The 20864-nt window shown below is 43.0% G+C and overlaps 1 protein-coding gene across 1 annotated transcript in view; it reads left to right on the top strand.

Annotated features, from left to right (window-relative positions):
* LOC103072867 (zinc finger protein 77) overlaps positions 1–14104 on the top strand; it is a 21961-nt gene extending 7857 nt beyond the window's left edge. Inside the window, exons 2-5 of the mRNA XM_007460719.1 lie at positions 10759–10811; positions 11175–11301; positions 12351–12528; positions 12913–14104. Of these exons, the coding sequence (XP_007460781.1) occupies positions 10759–10811; positions 11175–11301; positions 12351–12528; positions 12913–14104 (1550 nt within the window). The remainder of the gene's footprint in view (positions 1–10758; positions 10812–11174; positions 11302–12350; positions 12529–12912) is intronic.
* Positions 14105–20864: the final 6760 nt, after the last annotated feature.

The raw sequence follows: 20864 nt of genomic DNA, 5'->3' as shown, positions 1-20864 counted from the left end.
TCCTGCTGACTTGTATTATTCTGGGCCTTTGGGCCTTAACCAGAGATGCCTCTGGGGAGAAGTGTCTCAGTACAGAAAATGTTTTCTCTTCCATTAGAATTTCAGGAAATGCAGGCAGTCCCACCCCTTCATGTGAAATGGGTGGAGAGATGGATTTAAAAGATTCAGAGAAATTGTAATGACTCTTCCATGCAAAGTGCAGAGTTCTGACACTGTCTGAATCTGGTCCACTAACTGTTATTACCTGGACAACAGAGGTGAATGGAAATTCTGTGGAATGTGACCAGTGCTACTGAGACTTGCTCACTTCTTTTTAAATGAGTTACAGCTTGTCATCATGAGGATATTAGTGAACTGATGCCTGTCTTCTGAAAGTGATGAGCAGTAACCAGTTGCTCAAACCATAAAAATGCCCTAAAATTTCCCTCTCCTACATTATCTGTGAACACAGGAGGAAGCAGTGATCCTGCAGGTTCTCATTTACACACTGAGACAGGGGTCTTTGTCTTCTGTAAAGGACCCACAGTGCTTGAAGTAGATGCATCACCTGGGGCGGGGACAAGCTGAGCCTGTGAGGGAGGTGCTCTGGGCCCTTGCTGCCACCCTTCCCCACACATGTGGCCTCCAGACTGTAGAACCACCTGCAGAAGGGCCGGGGGTGGTTTGTCAGCCGAGGTTTTGTTGTCCTCAGCTGTTTCCTGACCTTTGCTTTTGGCCTCATCCAAGGAGTTGGTGAATTGAGTGTGATGTGTGCACCCTGAGTGAGTCTGTGAAGGTCAGACTTAGGGAAGGCTCCTTGGGCTCAACTGCTGCTGATGAATTGGAGACTTTCTCTGCGTCAGAACTTCAACTTGAGCGTTTCCTCCTGAGTGAGAATTGAGGCCCAGAAGGAGGAGGCATTTCCACACTGAGAGAGGTAGCACAGGCGTGTGGAGCTCTGGAGCTCGGTCCTCCTCCTGCCCTGGGGGCGCCTAGCCAGGCTGTGTGTCTGCAGGGGGATCCCAGCCCCCCAGCTCGGATGGCTTTGACCTTCTGACTTGGGGTTTCCTTGTGCACCGTGGGCAGCAGGCTGCTGATCTGAGCGGCTCACACTTGGCTGCTCTCCCCTTTTGTTTCTTTGATGGAATCTTGGGTCATGTGACTCAGTGTGAGTACTGAAGACTTTTGTTCCGTTACTTGAAGGTGTAGATATTTATTCCCTTGGTTGGCTGGTAGCACTTCCCAGTGAGTGGCCCCCAAGGTGCCCATCATCCTGGTCTTTTTGTTATTCTTTGCAGCTTTACACCTGTCCCTCATCACCAAGCAGCGTTTTGATTTTGCTTCTGCTGAATCTGCAATAAGTGAATATGACCCGTACCACACCAGTAATGGCACACAGAAGGCTTCTACGTGGTTCCTGGCCCCAGTCTGCTTCACATGTGCTGGTTTCAGAGGAAGGGAGTCACCAGGTGGTATCCTCCATCCAGCTCTGTGGGGCTTGGGTTGTCTCATGGTTAGTTTTGATTTATCAGCAGTGCTATTATTTATACTCCTTGATTTTTATCTCCAAATACCAATGCAATATAAATTTTTTACATGTGGAAGGAAAATTGAAGGATTGTAGATTATGGATATTTTCAAAATACTAGGAAGTGTGGATGGCCGGCTGGAGTCTAGTGTTGATTCTATGCCATTTCCAGCACTTGGAGTGTTACTGACCAGGGTTCTTGGACTTGAATCAACAGAAGTTGATAAGAGGCCAGACAAGAAATTCCAATCAAGGCTTTATTGGGGCTCCTGTGGCAGCAGGAGGGAGCGAAAACAAGCAACAGGTTTCCTTGCTCACTCTCTGAGGAGGGGTTGGGGCTGAGCTGCGTTCTCTTATATTGGGTGGGGGGGCTCTAGTCCAGCAGCTGTGCCGGAGGGGTGGCTTGGGTGGTGTGCCCACCCACTTGATGGTGCTGTGTGCCAGGCGCATGGGCAATACCCTGCTTCTGCTGCGGACTACTCAGAAGTGGCAGTTGGATTTTTTGGTCTTTTTGTATCTTCTTGTTCCTAATTTGCCCCAAGCCTGCCATGCAGTTTTTTTAGTCCCTTATAGTCTCTTTGTATCTTGTTGCTGGAGGAGATGGTTGTCCAGTTGCAGGCACTGCAGCAAAGCTTCCCAGGTTCCAGCCTGGCTCAGGAGTATCCAGCTTAATTTTGTCCATCATAATATGCGAAGTGGGATCTCCTTGTGATTGTATATTGGTTTTTACTGTTAACCATTGGGGTTGAGCACTTCTTATAAGTGGTGTTCGTCTTCTGTGAAATAGTTTTCAGTCATTTTCTCACCTGTAATTCATTTGTATATTTACTGATTTATTATACTTTCTTTACATACTCTGGACATTCAACCTTTTTCATTTCTTGGTATGGCAAATATGTTCTCTCAGATTGTGGTTCATCAGTTCTCCCTATTCTATTTGATGGACACGTCTTAACTTTAATAGACTTGACATTCTCCATCTTCCTTTGTAGCTTACTCTATTTTTCCTCTATAAGAAAACTCCCCCGATTGTCGAGTCATAATGCATTTTCCTGTAACTTCTCAATGTATTCTACTTTCGTCTCTCATAGTTAAGCCCACAGTGAATTGGTTATTGTACATGCACTTATAAGGAAAAACATTTCTTATTCCCCTGTAGATATCCAGTGGTCACTGCCCCATCAAAGTGTCATCATCTGGCCCCTGCCCAGCATCAATTTAAATTTTTTTTTTTTTTTTTTTTTTTTTTTTTTGGCCACACTGTGCAACATGTGGGATCATAGTTCCCCAACCAGGGATCGAACCCTCACCCCCTGCATTGGAAGCATGGAGTCTTAACCACTGGACTGCCATGGAAGTCCCGAAAATTTTTTTTTTTTTGCGATATGTGGGCCTCTCACTGTCGTGGCCTCTCCCGTTGCTGGACGCGCAAGCTCAGCGCCCATGGCTCACGGGCCCAGCCGCTCCGCGGCACGTGGGATCCTCCCGGACCGGGGCACGAACCCGTATCCCCTGCATCGGCAGGCGGACTCTGAACCACTGCGCCACCAGGGAGGCCCAGTCCCGAAAATTTTTACTTTTCAATTGCTTGTTTCTAGTGATTCAAAATACACCAAGATTTATTTTTATGAGTTTGTATACTGGAAACTTACTAAAAATCTCATTCTGTGATTATTTTCGTATTCTTTTGGGGCGTGACATACACAAACATTTGAGCAATTAATAAAGGTAAATGTTTTCTTCTATTACAATATTTTTTTCCTGGTGAAACTTACTCTATTAGTGTTCCCTATTAACAGTTTTTTAAAATCAAGAATGTACTACAGGTCAGCATTAGAGAGATTTTTGTGTCTATTATTATTGAGAGATCAGGGTGATAAACACATTTGAATACTTGAAAAGATTCTCTTAAAGGAAACAAAACTTGAAATGTGGTTTTATGACAAACCATTTAGAAGACCTCAGTTATTAAACAACTAAAAACACAGAACACAGATTTCCTTGGTGGTCCAGCAGTTAACACTGCGCTTCCAACGCTGGGGACGGGGGTTCAATCCCTGGTCGGGGAACTAAGATCCCACATGCCACGCGGTGCAGCCAAAATAAATTAATTAATTAAAAGTAAAAAAAATAATAAAAACACAGAATAGAGGATAAACAGGCATTTACCAACCTCATTGTCTCCAGCACATGACATGTGACATATTAAGGCATCTTTTGCTCCCATCCTGGTATATGCAGGTTAAGAGACAGGCTTTAAATAGGAACCAGCACTTCTGCTCAGATGCATTGGGAAGATGTGTTTTTTATATTCTCCCATTCCACACACCCTGAAAGCTCTCATGATGAAGCACTTCTTGACCCAGAGCAACCCAGTGGTGTACACAGATATCTGTTAAGTAAAGAGGAGCAGTTCCCCGTTGAACAGTAGGAAGGAATGAAAAGAAGATTATGCAAAAAAGTTCCAAGACTGGTATTTCAGTTGCTCTCGAGAAATTTATGCTTCAGTGATAAGGAGATAGATGAGATGAAGACTTGATTGACGATGAGATTCCATTAACATGGATCCTGCTGGGGAATAATTGTTCATTGGTATTTTGCTCCATTGGGATGAGAGTTTGAAAAGCACTTCATATGCCTTAAAAAACAAAAATCACATCCACTAGAATAAGATCATTTAACTTAATACTGATTATTTATTATTTCCCGTATTTGACCATTTTCAAAGCTCAGCAGGCTCCATAAAGTACATAGAAGAGTGACCTGTTCACCTATTTTTTTTTTTTTTTTTTTTTTTTTTTTGCGGTACGCGGGCCTCTCACTGTTGTGGCCTCTCCCCTTGCGGAGCACAGGCTCCGGACGCGCAGGCTCAGTGGCCATGGCTCACGGACCTAGCCGCTCCGTGGCATGTGGGATGTTCCTGGACCGGGGCACGAACCCGTGTCCCCTGCATCGGCAGGCGGACTCTCAATGACTGCGCCACCAGGGAAACCCATGTTCACCTGTTATTAAGGCAGGTGTGTGAAAATAGTGTACTAGAACTACATCTTGCATGAACTGTCAGCTTGCAACATTTATTTATTTATTTATTTATTTATTTATTTATTTATTTATTTATGGCTGCATTGGGTCTTCGTTGCTGCGCACGGGCTTTCTCTAGTTGTGGCGAGCGGGGGCTACTCTTCATTGTGGTGCACGGGCTTCTCACTGCAGCGGCTTCTCTTGTTGAAGAGCATGGGCTCTAGGCACGTGGGCTTCAGTAGTTGTGGCTCACGGGCTCTAGAGAGTAGGCTCAGTAGTTGTGGCACATGGGCTTAGTTGCTCCGTGGCATGTGGGATCTTCCCGGACCATTGCGGTGGCTTCTCTTGTTGCGGAGCATGGGCTCTAGGTGCGCGGGCTTCAGGAGTTGTGGCACATGGGCTCAGCAGTTGTGACTCGCGGACGCTAGAGAGTAGGCTCAGTAGTTGTGGCCCACGGGCTTAGCTGCTCTGCAGCATGTGGGATCTTCCCGGACCAGGGCTCGAACCCATGTCTCCTGCTTTGGCAGGCGGATTCTTAAGCACTGCGCCACCAGGGAAGTCCCTCATGAAGCATTTTGAACCCAGTTTCCTTTTTTCTTTTAAAGATTTATTACTTACTTACTTATTTTATTTATTTTTGGCTGCGTCAGGTCTTAGTTGTGGCATGCGGGATCTTTCGTTGTGGCTCTCGGGCTCTTCGTTGTGGTGCTCGGGCTCCTTTCTAGTTGTGACGCACAGGCTCTAAGGCGCATGGGCTCTGTAGTTTGTGGCACGTGGGCTCTAGTTGAGGCGCATGAGCTTAGTAGTTGTGACTCGTGGGCTCTAGAACGCAGGTTCAGTAGTTGTGGTGCGTGGGCTTAGTTGCCCTGCGGCACGTGGGATCTTAGTTCCCTGGCCAGAGATTGAACCCATGTCCCCTGCATTGTAAGGTGGATTCTTTACCACTGGACCACCAGGGAAAATCCCCCGTTTCCTTTTGAAAGGACGCTTTTTCCTTGCTTTCAAGTCTGAGGGCAAATCATCACATTTAGGGCCAGTTGTGTTTAAAGACTTATGAGATTATATAAGATATATGTTGGTCTCTGCCCCTGGCTCCTGACACCCCTCTAATCTCCTGGGTCACAAGGATAGGACACACAAGGATAGGTGTTAGCTCCTCTCTAAATGTTTGATAGCATTCACCTGTGAAGGCATCTGGTCCTGGACTTTTGTTTGTTGGAAGATATTTAATCACAGTTTCAATTTCATTACTTGTTATTGGTCTGTCATATTTTCTGTTTCTTCTTGGTTCAGTCTTGGAAGGGTATATCTTTCTAAGAATTTTTTTTTTTTTTTTGGCTGTGTTGGGGCTTCGTTGCTGCATGCGGCCTTTTCTAGTTGCGGCAAGTGGGGGCAACTTTTCATTGCGGTGCGTGGGCTTTTCATTGTGGTGGCTTCTCTTGTGGAGCACGGGCTCTAGGCCCACAGGCTTCAGTAGTTGCGGCATGCAGGCTCAGTAGTTGTGGCTCACGGGCTCTAGAGCACAGGCTCAGTAGTTGTGGTGCACGGGCTTAGTTGCTCTGCAGCATGTGGGATCTTCCCGGACTAGGGCTCAAACCCGTGTCCCCTGCATTGGCAGGCGGATTCTCAACCACTGCACCACTAGGGAAGCCCCTCTTTCTAAGAATTTGTCCATTTTATTGTCATAGAATTGCTTGTAGTAGTCTGTTATGATGCTTTGTGTTTCTGCGGTGTCTGTTGTAACTTCTTTTTCATTTCTAATTTTATTGATATGAGTCCTCTCCCTCTTTTTCTTCATGAGTCTGGCTAAAGGTTTATCAATTTTGTTTATCTTCTCAAAGAACCAGCTTTTAGTTTTATTGATCTTTGCTATGGTTTTCTTTGTTTCTATTTCATTTATTTCTGTTCTTATCTTTAGGATTTCTTTCCTTCCACTAACTTTGCGTTTTGTTTGTTCTTCTTTCTCTAGTTACTTTAAGTGTAAGGTTAGATTGTTTATTTGAGATTTTTCTTGTTCCTTGAGGTAGGATTGTATTGCTGTAAACTTCCTTCTGAGAATTGCTTTTGCTGCATCCCATAGGTTTTGGATCATCGTTTTTTCATTGTCATTTGTCTCTACCTATTTTTTGACTTCCTCTTTGATTTCTTCAGTGATCCCTTGGTTATTTAGTAGCATATTGTTTTAGCTTCCATGTGTTTGTGTTTTTTACGTTTTTTTTTCCTGTAATTTATTTATAATCTCATAACTTCGTTGTTGGAAAAGATGCTTGATGACGACTTCAGTTTTATTAAATTTACCAAGGCGTGATTTGTGACCCAAGATGTGATCTATCCTGGAGAATATTCCATGTGCACCTGAGAAGAATGTGTAATCTGCTGTTTTCAGTTGGAATGTCCTATGATGTCAATTAAATCTGTCTGGTCTGTTGTGTCATTTAAAGCTTGTGTTTCCTTATTAATTTTCTGTCTGGATGATTTGTCTATTGGTGTAAGTGAGGTGTTAACGTCCCCCCCTAATTTTGTGTTACTGTCGATTTCCTCTTTTATAGATGTTAGCATTTGCCTTATGTATTGAGGTGCTCCTATGTTGGCTGCATATATGTTTATAATTATTATATCTTCTTCTTGGATTGATCCCTTGATCATTATGTAGTGTCCCTCCTTGTCTCTTGTAACAGTCTTATTTTAAAGTCTATATTATTTGCTATGAGTATTGCTACTCCAGCTTTCTTTTGATTTCCATTTGCATGGAATATCTTTTTCCACCCCCTCACTTTCAGTCTGTATGTGTCCCTAGTTTTGAAGTGTGTTTCTTATAGGCAGTATATATATGGGTGTTGTTTGTGTATCTGTTCAGCCAATCTGTGTCTTTTGGTTGGAGCATTTAATCTATTCACATTTAAGGTACTTATCAATATGTATGTTCCTATTACCATTTTCTTAATTATTTTGGGTTTGTTTTGTAGGTCCTTTTCTTCTCTTATGTTTCCCACTTAAGAGAAGTTCTCTTAGCATTTGTTGTAGAGCTGGTTTGGTGGTGCTGAATTCTCTTAGCTTTTGCTTGTCTGTAAAGCTTTTGATTTCTCTGTCAAATCTGAATGAGATCTTTGCTGGGTAGAGTAATCTTGGTTGTAGGTTATTCCCTTTCATCGCTTTAAATAAGTTGTGCCACTCCCTTCTGGCTTGTAGAGTTTCTGCTGAGAAATCAGCTGTTAACCTTACAGGAGTTCCCTCGTATGTTATTTGTCCTTTTTCCCTTGTTGCTTTTAATAACTTTTCTTTGTCCTTAGTTTTTGTCATTTTGATTACTGTATGTCTCAGTGTGTTTCTCCTTGGGTTTATCCTGCCTGGGACTCTCTGTACTTCCTGGACTTGGGTGGCTATTTCCTTTCCCATGTTAGGGAAGTTTTTGACTATAATCTCTTTAGATATTTTCTTGGGTCCTTTCTTTCTCTCTTTTCCTCCTGGGACCCCTTTAATGCGAATGTTGGTGCATTTAATGTTGTCCTAGAGGTTTCTGGCTGTCTTCATTTCTCTTTTCTTTAATCTGTTCCTCAGTAGTGATTCCAGCGTTCTGTCTTCCAAGTCACTTATCCGTTCTTCTGCCTTGGTTATTCTGCTATTGATTCGTTCTAGTGTATTTTTCATTTCAATTATTGTATTGTTCATCTCTGTTTGTTTGTTCTTTAATTCTTTTAGGTCTTTGTTAAACATTTCTTGCATCTTCTCAATCTATGCCTCCATTCTTTTTCTGAGGTCCTGGATCATCTTCACTATCATTCTGAATTCTTTTTCTGGAAGGTTGCCTATCTCCACTTCATTTAATTGTTTTTCTGGGCTTTTATCTTGTTCCTTCCTCTGGTACATAGTCCTCGGCCTTTTCATTTTGTCATTCTTTCTGTGAATGTGGTTTTCATTCCAAAGACTGCAGGATTATAGTTCTTCTTGCTTCTGCTGTCTGCCCTGTGGTGGATCCACTCTATGTCTTTTGATTGGAGCATTTAATCCATTTACTTTAAAGTGATTATGGATAGGTATGTACTTATTGCCATTTTGTTAATTGCTTTCTGGTTGTTTTTATAGCTTTTTTTTGTCCTTTACTCTTCTTTTGCTCTCTTGTGATTTTATGACTATCTTTAGTGTTATGTCTGGATTACTTTCTCTTTTGTGTGTATCTATTATAGATTTTTAGTTTGTGGTTACCATGAGGTTTATACATAGCAAACTTTCTATATACATGATTACCTTAAGTTCTAACAGCCCTGCATTTTTAGTCCTCCCACTTGTGTTTAACTTTATTTATTTATTTATTTTTGACTGCATTGGGTCTTCATTGCGGTGCACAGGCTTCTCATTGCAGTGGCTTTTCTTGTTTCAGAGCACAGGCTCTAGGCACGCAGGCTTCAGTAGTTGTCACTTGCAGGCTCTAGAGCACAGGCTCAGTAGTTGTGGTGCACCGGCTTAGTTGCTCTGTAGCATGTGGGATCTTCCGGTACCAGGGCACGAACCCGTGTCCCCTGCATTGGCAGGTGGATTGTTAACCACTGCACCCCCAGGGAAGTCCTTTAATATTTTTTGTATTGTATTTTGCATATGTTGTTTTCTGTATTCCTTAACTACTTATTATGGATATAGATAAATTTACTACTTTTGTCTTTTAACTTTCCTACTAGGTTTGTAAGTGGTTGATCTACTACCTTTACTTTATCTTTGACTTTACCAGTGTAACTTTTCCTTTCTGGTTTTTATATTTCTAGTTGTGGTCTTTTCCACTTAGAGAAGAACATCATGAAAAGATGATGTTCTAACAGATACTTTTCCCAAGTCTATTGAGGTGATCATATGGTTTTTGTTCTTTGTTAATAAGGTATATGATACCAATGCTTTGTTTCTTTGAACCAAACTTTTTATTCCTGGGATAAATCCCTCTTGGTGATGGTGTTTAGTACTTTTTATATTTCTCTAGATTTGGATTGTGGATATTTTTGAGGAATTTTTTTGTCTATATTTATATGGAATACTGCTCTGTAGATTTCTTTACATGTGATGTCTTTTTCTTGTTTTGGTATCAGGGTAATACAAGCCTCATAGAAGGGGTTGGGAAATGTCTCTCCACAGTTCAATTTTGTATATGGATCACCAATTATTCATGCTATTGAGCCTCTTTTCATATGGTTATTGGCCATTTGTATATCTTCTTTGGAGAATTGTCTATTCACATTTATTGCCCCATTATTTAACTGTATTATTTGTTTTTTATACTTTTATTTTTTTATGGTTGTCATATGAGTTCTTAAAATATATTTCTGATACAAGCCTCTCATCAGGTGTGTGATTAGCAAACCCAGTTGCAACCCTAGTTGAAGTAACCTTGCCTTCTTTGTAGCTGATATTGTGGGGATTTTTTTTCCTTCAGATTTTGAGACCATATTTTTTGTTTTAAACAATCTCTAATTTTTAATTTTGTCAGTGTCTGTTTATATCATCAGCGCAGTGTGGTCCCATATTGCTTTTTTTAAAATTTTATTTATTTTTGGCTGTGTTGGGTCTTCATTGCTGCAGGCAGGCTTTCTCTAGTCGTGGTGAGCAGGGGCTACTCTTTTTTGAGGTGTGTGGACTTCTTATTGCAGTGGCTTCTCGTTGCAGAGCATGGGCTCTAGGTGCACAGGCTTCAGTAGTTGTAGCACGTGGACTCAGCATTTGTGGCACGTGGGACCTGGAGCACTCAGGCTTCAGTAGTTGAGGCACGTGAGCTCAGTAGTTGTAGCACACAGGTGCAGTAGTTGTGATGCATGGGCTTAGTTGCTCCGTGGCATGTGGGATCTTCTGGGACCAGGGCTCAAACCCGTGTGCCCTGCATTGGCAGTTAGATTCTTAATCACTGTGCCACCTGGCAAGTCCCCAATATTCCTCTAAAAATAATAATTAGGTTCTTTTTTCTCCCTGTTAAAGTCAACTTGACTCCATTACCATTAGATCCTTCAACAGCTCTTGTTTGTGGGGCCTCTTCCTTGAATTCCGAGCACTCTGTTATTTATTTGAGAAGCCCCGCTGGCTTGACAGATTCCTGAGGAACCAGGCCTTTTCTTACCCAGTGGATGTGCCAGGCCCTGGGCCCTGGACTGCCTGTATACCCCTAGTGTCCATCTCATCTTGGCAGGGGGTCGTATCTCTGCCTCTGTTGGATATGAGGGGGCTAGACCAGACTCCCTGCTGCTTTTGCCTTCAAGTTAAGCGTTATTCAGATCCAGCAGCACTGACGTTCTGTTTCCGGTTCTTGGAGGTGACAAGGTAGTAATAGCTTTTGACCAAGCCAGGTATCCATTTCCATGTTATCTGAATGATGATTTCATTTTTCAGTCTTTATCATACCTTAGGATATACTCTTTCAGTAAAAACAATTCTTTCTAATTATGTGTGTGTGAGTATTTATCAAGTATTGCTGTTACACTTTGCTTCAGTTTCCAGCACTTAGCATCACTGAGTAAAATGCATTTGATTGGCTTGTGTGTGTTCATTTCCCACAAGAGTGTAAGCTCAGGAGTTCTAGGAATTGAGTCCGGTTCCTGACTGTCGGCCTCCCCATCCTCCCACAAACAGTGGTGAAGAGGGGGCCTTGCTGATATAGAAACTGTGGCTGTTTCAGGACTCGGTGGTCTTTGAGGACGTGGCTGTGAACTTCACCGTGGAGGAGTGGGCTTTGCTGGACCCGGCTCAGAGGAAGCTCTACAGAGATGTGATGCTGGAGACCTTCAGGAACCTGGCCTCCGTGGGTGAGGATGGCTTCCTCCCTGCACTTAGTCTTTAGGGAACAAATATTTCTTACAGTTGTCCTTTCTTATTAGGAACAAGGATGGGAACATGTTGGAAAAAAGACAGGCACAGTCCAGCCTTTCATGAAACCTACCTAGGGTCAGGTAGCTTTTCTATGAAAACAAAGTTTACTGTATTGATTGACTTTTTGTCACTCTTGATTAGAATCCTGAGGGTCCCGAATTTTATAAATGTGAGCATAGTCTGCAGTGTCGCCTAGAGCAGTGGGAGCAGCGTTATGATTTTCACCCTGTGGAAGTTACACTGTGATCGGTATACATTTGACATGATAATTTTGCTGCAATTAAACCCACACTTACCCATTGTCAGTGACTTGAGGACCAGAGAATTGGCCCATCTCATGGATGGCTTGTTGTCCTTTATCCTCCCCATGAGGAGCTTTTCTCCATGAGCAAGACAGAAGCCACACACCATCCGATCTCCCAGTGGCAGCTGGGTCAGTGGAGATAGGCTTCGTCTAGGGCCTCTGTGCCTGCAATCACCAGGAGGGCACACCTCTCGGGAGGAGAAGGTTCTGGATCAGGGAGTGATATTTGGACATACCTGTTAGAAATATGACTCTGTCTTTGAGAAGGTGATGTTTGTCATTAACCTGGCTTCCCTCTTGGAGTTTTCATCCATCCTTGCCCACTTGGGAAGTCTTTCTGTAGCTCCTCTTACAAAGGGAGCATTTGGGAATGTGCATTTTACCCAGTTCCATGCTACTTTACTTTTCTGAAAATACTAATCTCGACATCAGTCTCCATTCTTTTTGAAGTATCTCTTAGTGAACAAGCTGCCACTTTGACTCATTTTTCGTACGATGGCCAAAGTTCCAAATAGCCAGGGTCCTCAGAGTTTTTCTTTGTTCCCGTGTCCATTTTTCCTTATAAAATGTGTTTACATTTTTGGGTCAGTATATGGAAAGAAATCTGCATATGGTCTCTTTTCTTTCCTTTATCCCACCATTTCTTTCCCGAGGATTTAGTTATGTTACCAACTATTGCAGGTTCTTGCCCTCAAGTTAAAACCAGTGGATCAAGTCCTCAATGGGATATTTTGGAGAATGAACTATGCAGTGAAAAGAAAATAGTAAGATGCACAAGAAATGATTCCTGTTCTGTTTTTGGAGAAAACTGGATATTTCATAACATCCGAGGTCACCAAACTCAGGAGAGGGATTTCAGGTGAGTGGCACAGCTACAGGGGAAGGCGGATCTCTGCAGACTGTTAGACTAACTTGAAACTAAAGAAAAGGTATAAACCTAGCTAAACAATTTTTTACTTGGAAAATTTTCACAAGAGGATACTTTCATAAATGTGAGGTATCTGAAACATAATTCAGTTGGAAACAATGACCAGGAAACCCTGTATGTAAGAAACTGAGCCCTCAGCCAGAGCATTAAGCTTGTTACATGTTGTCACAATGCAGACAGTGCGTACAACATACCCATTCCTTGAAAATGGCAAATACATAGTGAAAATAATAATGAACAACCATCAATAAATCATTAATGAAGAAATCAGTTATAATCATTAATCCCTAATACTGTTCTTCCCATTTTGAACAGAAATGGTTTGGTGGAGCATCTCTGCAAAGGTAATGAAGGTCATCAATATGGAGAAACCCTGAACCAGATTACACATCATACTGTGCATAAGGGTTATCTGACTGGAATTCAGCCCTATAAATGCACTAAGTGTGGAAAAGTCTTCAGGGATTGTTCTTTCCAGAAGAATCAGCAAAGATCTCACCCTGGACACAAACCTTATCCATGTGAAGAATGTGGGGAAGCCTGCAGCTGTGTCTTGTGCCTAAATCCTCCTGGGGAAACATACATTGTAGAGAAACCCGAAAAACATCAGGATGCTGGGAGAGCATCTAAGAGATATGTGAAGAGTGGCAGTAGTAAACAGTCTTTAGAGTGTAAGAAGTCTGGAAAAGCTCTCACTTGTTCCTCATCCTTTAAGGGACGTGAGAGAGGTCACCATCGACAGAAAATCCATGTGTGTAAAGTATGTGGGAAATCCTTTATGTATTATTCCTACCTTGCACGGCATGTGAGAACTCACACTGGAGAGAAGCCCTATGAATGTAAGGAATGTGAGAAAACCTTCCGATATTCTGCATCCCTGGGAGGACATGTGACAATGCACACTGGAGAGAAACCTTACATGTGTAAGGAATGTGGGAAAACCTTCAGTTGTCCCAAGTACTTCAGAAGACACGTGAAAACACACAGTGGCATGAAACCCTATGAATGTATGGAATGCGGCAAAGCCTACAGTTGCTCCTCATCCCTTCGAGAACACACACGAACACACAGCGAAGAGAAACCCTATGAATGTCAGCACTGTGGGAAAGCCTTCAGGCATCAGCGATATTTTAAAAAGCATGTGAGAATGCACAGCGGAGTGAAACCCTATGAATGTATGGAATGCGGGAAAGCCTACAGTTGTTCCACATCCCTCCGGGAGCATGAGAGAACGCACACTGGGGAGAGGCCCTTCGAATGCCAGCACTGCAGGAAAGCCTTCACTCGCCATGCCTCCCTTCGAGGACACATGAGAACGCACAGTGGGGAGAGAGCCTACAGATGTACACAGTGTGGGAAAGCTTTCTGTTGGCCCTCGTCCTTACGAAAGCACGTAAGAATGCACAGTGAGGAGAAGCCCTATGAATGTCAGCAATGTGGCAAAGCCTTTTGGTACCCCGCAAACCTGCGAGGACACATGAGGATACACGCTGGGGAGAAACTCTGAATCCAAGGACCATGGGAGAGACTTCATTCTCTCTTCAAACTTGTAATGGGAGCAGCACACTGTAGAGAAAACTTATGAGAGGGAAAACGTGGGAAAACCTTCAGCACTTCACTTACTTTGTACGTGAAAACTCAGAGCACAATAGAAATCTTTTAACAGAGATAAATATGGTTTTGCCTTGGTAAGTGCCTCATCCTGAATAGGGATCCCAGTGTATTAATTTCTAGCTCATATTGCTGATCTGAATACTTAAGATAATAACTATCTCTCTATGTCTACTTCATCTGTACTACTTATATTTTGTTATCTCCAACTTTAAATAATCATACAGTCATATAAAGCTTGCCTCATTTCCATTACAGTGTCTTTTTTTTTTGGCTGCCCTGCTCAGCCTGCAGGATCTTAGTTCCCTGACCAGGGATCAAATGCATGCCGCCTGCAGTAGAAGCACAGAGTCATAACCACTGGACTGCCAGGGAATTCCCATTATGATGTCTTTTGAACCCAGGGATGATAGGTGGTTTTCAGTTTTTTTTTTTTTTCATGTGTAACTTGGTATAATTTTTAGGTGAAAAGCTTTTGATTCTTACTTTGCATTATCTTCCTAATATGTGATCATGATATGAGGTCTGTATTGTTGAAATGTCTTTCCTGGTCCACTGTTACAGATACTGGAATTTTCTGACTCAATATTTACCCTCCCCATTCACCTTCATTACTGAAAGGTGTGTCTTCCAAGTTGTTTGTTGCTAGCAGATACCATATCTTTGTTTTTCAGGAATTAGTAATTGTGGAAGGTCTTGGAAAATAACATTCTCATCTGATTATGTTTGTAATTTGGCCTCTGTTCATGTCCATGATCTTGGTTGGAAATCGGACATGATAATTGAGTTAAGAAGTGCAACTTGCTGGCACGAAGATGAAAGCTCCTGTCCAGACGGTTCTACTGAATTGTGTTGTCAGCTTGGGTAAGGTGGGAAACTGTATATCCAGAGTCTTTCTGTTAGTGGTTCTGAGTTAAAGTTCTTAAGATGAGGAAGAAGCAAGAGGTCTGGAAAGCAGAAGTGTGGAAACCATGATTCTCAGGTCTTCTGTACCATCAGGAGACAGAGATGCATGGCAACCTGGTGAGCCTGAGTTCCAGCACCGTTTTTTGACTTCTGGCTCTGCCCATGTGGAACAGTCCCAATCAGACATGTTTGATGAACCCAACCCTGTGGATTTCTGGCTACAGAATCTGATCCATGATGGGGGTTTATAGAGGTTACATGTGGAAGCCAGGACCCCTAGAAAATGGAAGAGAAAAAGTTGGCATCTGGTTTGATTACTTACTTGATTGACCTGGCTGGTGATCACGAGCTCCTACCTGGTTGCCCCACAAACCCCTGTGCACTGGTCTGTCTGTATATGGTGGTTCCAAACCCTGGAAGGAATGACTTCTTCACTGGTGCCTTCCAAATCTCATATGAGTTAAGCTGTTGCTGAATTGTAACCTGGAATCGTAAAGACGGGGATCCTGGGAAACACCTCCCAGCCTTACCCTCAGTGAAACAACAATTCAGCAGAAACATATCTACCTTTAGATTTCATTGACCTTTCACAGTAGTACCAAGAAATGTAGCACAGTGGGGATGAGAGGGATATGGAGATGGAAGTTTCATTCATTCATTTATTCCAGGGAATATTATAGCGGAAGAGTAAACTAACTATTTCAGATAACACTGGAAGTTGATACCTAAATGGATTATTAAAATATATACAAATGTGTGGGACTTCCCTGCTAGTCCAGTGGTTAAGACTTCACGCTCCTAATGCAAGGGGCATGGGCTCGATCCCTGGTCAGGGAACTAAGATCCCTCGTGCCACACGGCACAGCCCCCCACATAAAATACATACATATGTACTGACTTAAGTAGTGTGTCCTCCCCTGCCCCACCACCGATTTCATGTCCACCTGGAATCACTGACACAACCTGATTTGGAATAAGGTCTTTGCAGATGTAATCAGGATGTGGTCATATTGGATTGGTGTAGGTCCTAATCCAATGATGTGTATCCTTATAAAAAGAGGGAAATTTGGGCACAGAGACCTGCACAGGAGACAGACATGTCTTCACCATGTAAAGACAGAGCAGAGATTGATGTGATCTCTGTACAAGCCAAGTCATGCGAAGGATTGTTGGCAACCTCCAGAAGCTAGAAGATATGCCTAGAACATGTTCCTCCTCAGAGCCTCCAGAAGTAGCCAGCACTGCTGATCACTTCATTTCATACGGCCAGCCTCCTAAACCGTAAGAAAATAAGTTTCTGTTGTTTAAACCACCATGTCTCTGGTGCTTTGTTAGGGCAGCCCAAGCAGACTAATGTAGTTCCTAAGGAGGGTGTGGGCCTTGGATATTTGAAGGACAGCCAGAGGCCAGTGTTTCTGGAGCAGAGTGAGCTGGTGGCAAGAACAGTAGAGGTGAGAGGAGAGCAATGGTGGTGGGTAGGCACATCATGTCCTGATGCACTGACCTGCTGTGGTGCACTGACACTGGCCATGAGTGACATAGAGCCTAAAAGTGGCCAGATGAGGCAGCTTTACAAAGTCCCTGTGTTACCTTGAGAATAGACTCTAGGATGTTGTCACTTAAGGTGGTGGATCAGATGGGGTTGGTAGCAGTGGCAATGATGTGCCAGGTTGGAGCCCGGATGGAATTTGAAGTAAGAGCCATCAGAATTTCTTGATGGCTTGCAGGTGGGGTGAGAGGAAGAGTCAAGAGTGCCTCTGTTATTTTGTGCAGGAAAAACTGGCATGATGGTATTGCCATCAACTGACATGTAGGTCATGGGCAGTGGAGAAGAATATTGGTGGAGTGTAAGGAGTTGAACTTGGAGTGTGCTGAGATGAAGATGAGATCAGGGCATACTAAGGCAGAAAATAAACTTATGAGAGTTTTATTAGATTTTATTACAGTTTAAAAAATATTTTAGGGACTTCCCTGGCGGTCCAGTGCTTAAGACTCTGAGCTTCTACTGCAAGGGGTTGGTGGGTTTGATCCCTGGTCTGGGAACTAAGATCCCACATGCCCCGTGGTGTGGCCAAAAAATAAAAATAAAAATAAATTAAAAAAAAAAAAACATATTGTAAGAGAATGTTATTACAAACATTGGCCCCAATGGCAAAAATGTGGGGAAAAAAAGCTCCTAACAGTTGAATCATTACATGAAAATGCTATAGTCCTACAAGCTTAAAAATAGATTAATAAAAGTGCATAAATTATCAAGCTGTGGACGGCAAAACATTTTTGAGTAAAAGACACTTGATAGGGACTTCCCTGGTGGTCCAGTGGTTAAGAATCCACCTTCCAATGCATGGGACGTGTGTTCGATCCCTGGTTGGGGAACTAAGATCCCACATGCCGAGGGGCAGCTAAGCCTGAGTGCCACAACTAGAGAAGCCCTTGTGCCATAATGAAGACCCAGCACAGCTAAAATTAAAAGATAAATAAAATTTTAAAAGTGGACTGTTAAAGCTGATATTTTTTAAAAAAGACATGATATAAAATGATACATACCATTTGACTCTATATGCAATATAAAACAGGAAAAATTATTGATGAAACTAAAAGTAAATGAAAGGAAATGATTTTTAAAAGTTTGGGATATTGGTACCTGTGAGAGGGCAGGGTGGGGCTTCTGATGGGGCATAAACCCAAGTGGGATGTGGGGGGTGTGACAGCAGCCTCCCTGTCTTGTATGGATTATGACATCATGTGTTAAAAAGAGACACCAGAGACAATTGTGCTGAATCCCATGTCAGCAAGCCAAAACTTACTACCTAGCCAAATTGCACTTTCAGTCTTTCCCAGGAGTGTGACCTTTAACCAGTCGATCTGGGTTTTCCTGCTCAGCACTAGTGAGGTAATCCCCTTGATAGGCCCCCTCCATCCCCCTTAGGAGGGCGGCATTGCCTGAAACCATGCATTCTTTGCTAATAATTTCCCTTCCACTTTTGAAAACCTTTCCTTTTCTGAAGCTCAGTGGTGCGCCTTTCTACTTGCCAGATGGGACACTGCCCAGTTCATCAATTGTTCAATAAAGCCAATTTGATCTTTAAATTTACTCAGTGAATTTTTGCTATTTAACAGATTTGGTGGCAGCAGTGGGATCAAAGGACTTTCCAATGGTATTCAGAGATGACCAGAAACAGAGGTGTGGGGGACTTCCCTGGTGGTCCAGTGGTTAAGACTCTTCACTTCCACCACAGGGGGTACAGGTTCATCCCAGGGAACTGAGATCCCACATGCCGTGTGCCATGCAGCACAGCCAAAAAATAATTAATTAATTTAAAAAAACACACACACAGGCGTGGTACCAGCAAACCTTTTTTCAAGTTCACTGTCTTTCTCACCATTTCTGAGGGTTGTGGATAAGTTCCTCTCATTTTGTGATACGCGGGCCTCTCACTGTTGTGGCCTCTCGCGTTGCAGAGCACAGGCTCCGGATGCGCAGGCTCAGTGGCCACGGCTCACGGGCCCAGCCGCTCGGCGGCATGTGGGGTCTTCCCGGACTGGGGCACGAACCCGTGTCCGCTGCATCTGCAGGCGGACTCTCAACCACTGCGCCACCAGGGAAGCCCAGTTCCTCTCATTTCTGAGCTCTGCTCTCTGTTGTACTCCCAATCGAATTGACTTTCCAGTCAAGGGTTTAGTGGGTCAGCTTGAGCTGGAAGATGGTTCCATCCAGAACCCTAGTCCCTAGTTCTTAGTTCAGTCTGCAATCTCCTGCTTGTTTGGAATCCCTTTCACAAGTTGCACCCTGCATTTCCCCTTTACTGGGGTTGCTGATACAGTCCTTTCCCCAGTTCCAGTCTATTGACCCCATTTGCTGGAGTCTCCTTATTTAGTCCATGCTGGGATTTTTTTTTAAATTTGGCCATGCCCTGAGGCATGCTGGATCCTAGTTCCCGACCAGGGATTGGACCTGTGCCCCCTGCAGTGAAAGTGCAGGGTCCTAACCATTGGACTACCAGGGAAGTCCCCCATGCTGGCAGTTACTGGTGGTGTACATGGACTTCTGCAGCAGTGTGTCTTGGTTGCTGCTGGTTTGTTTTGGTGAACATGTTTATCTTGTTTTTTATAGATAAAGGCTACTGGTAACATGGATCTCAGAAACCAAAAAGCCACAAAAATTGGTGGTCACAGATCAAGAATTTAAAAACTGTTAGAACACTTGCCACTTAACTCAAAGACTCCCATGTTGGGATAAGTTGGTCACAGAATGGGTTGGAATGGTACAAGGTACCTTGCCAACTCAAGAAAATTTCTATGCAGTGTAGTACATTGTAAACTACCAGTTTCCAACTGAGTGGCATGTCCCTTTTAGGTATTAGTTTGACTCCAAGTGACTGAAAGTATAAGAAAGAAATAGAGGGAGGAAGGGAGGGAGGAAAGAAAGGTACATACATACATAAATAAATAAGATCCTTAAATCCACATGGTTAATAAGCATGCCACCTTCCAGTACACCTGTTAGGAACTGTGGTCCCAGAAGCTATAAATATCTGTAAAAATGGCAAAATCTTACTGACAACAACCTACAAATTTTATGTCTTGAGAACATGGCTTGGGAGCCCCAAAATATGGCCAAACAGAAATGTATATTAATCTCCATTTGCAGCTAGGGTCCTACCAAACTGCTGCCATTCCTCAGGGAAATTAAAACCTAGCTTTACAATGGTTGTTATAAGGAACATTCCAATTAGATAAGATCATTTAAGAAGTGCACTTGGGCTTCCCTGGTGGCGCAGTGGTTGAGAGTCCGCCTGCCGATGCAGGGGACACGGGTTCATGCCCCGGTCTGGGAAGATCCCACATGCCGCGGAGCAGCTGGGCCCGCGAGCCATGGCCGCTGAGCCTGTGCATCCGGAGCCTGTGCTCCGCAGAGGGAGAGGCCACAACAGTGAGAGGCCCGCATACTGCAAAAAAAAAAAAAAAATTTAAAATAATAAAAATTTTTAAGAATTAAAAAGAAAGTGCACTTAAAAGTGAGGGCTTCCATGTGAAACAAACAGAATGGGATTAATTGGCATGTAGGGGCCTCCAAAAGTCAAAATTTTTTTCTTAATTCATTACAAAAGGCTAATAGAAAATTAAAGCTATAAGAGGTACCTAAAACAAAAGAACTCATAAAGACAACACTGAACATAGTGGTTATTTTGACAAAACATGTCCACCTTTTATAGTCTCTTAGCCAAAGCCTACTTGTTAATTTGGACTTTTTTTTTTTTCTTTTTAACATGAGGATGCTCTTTATTTTGTTTTGCGGTACGTGGGCCTGTCACTGTTGTGGCCTCTCCCGTTGCGGAGCACAGGCTCCGGACGCGCAGGCTCAGCTGCCATGGCTCACGGGCCCAGCCACTCCGCGGCATGTGGGATCTTCCCAGACCGGGGCACGAACCCGCGTCCCCTGCATCGGCAGGCGGACTCTCAACCACTGCGCCACCAGGGAAGCCCAAAATATTCGTTCTTTTAACAGAACAACCAATTTTTACTCTTGCACTAACTTACTTGTCATATTAAAACTTGTTCACCTAAATTTATTCCAATTTTAGCCAGTCCTGATGACACAAAAATATCCTTTCTAAAGATTCCTTTTTTTCACAAAACTTTTACAACTTTCTATGTCCATTTCTTTTTTTTTTTTTTTTTTTTTTTTTTTTATGTATTTGGCTTCTGGAATGGTATCTGTGCTGATTTCAATCTCTGGTTTTATGCAG

Source organism: Lipotes vexillifer, unplaced genomic scaffold (genome assembly GCF_000442215.2).
Source record: "Lipotes vexillifer unplaced genomic scaffold, Lipotes_vexillifer_v1.1 scaffold1011, whole genome shotgun sequence".
NCBI lineage: Eukaryota > Metazoa > Chordata > Mammalia > Artiodactyla > Lipotidae > Lipotes > Lipotes vexillifer.
The sequence above is the reverse complement of the archived record's forward strand: the minus strand, read 5'-3'. Positions and strand labels throughout refer to the sequence as shown.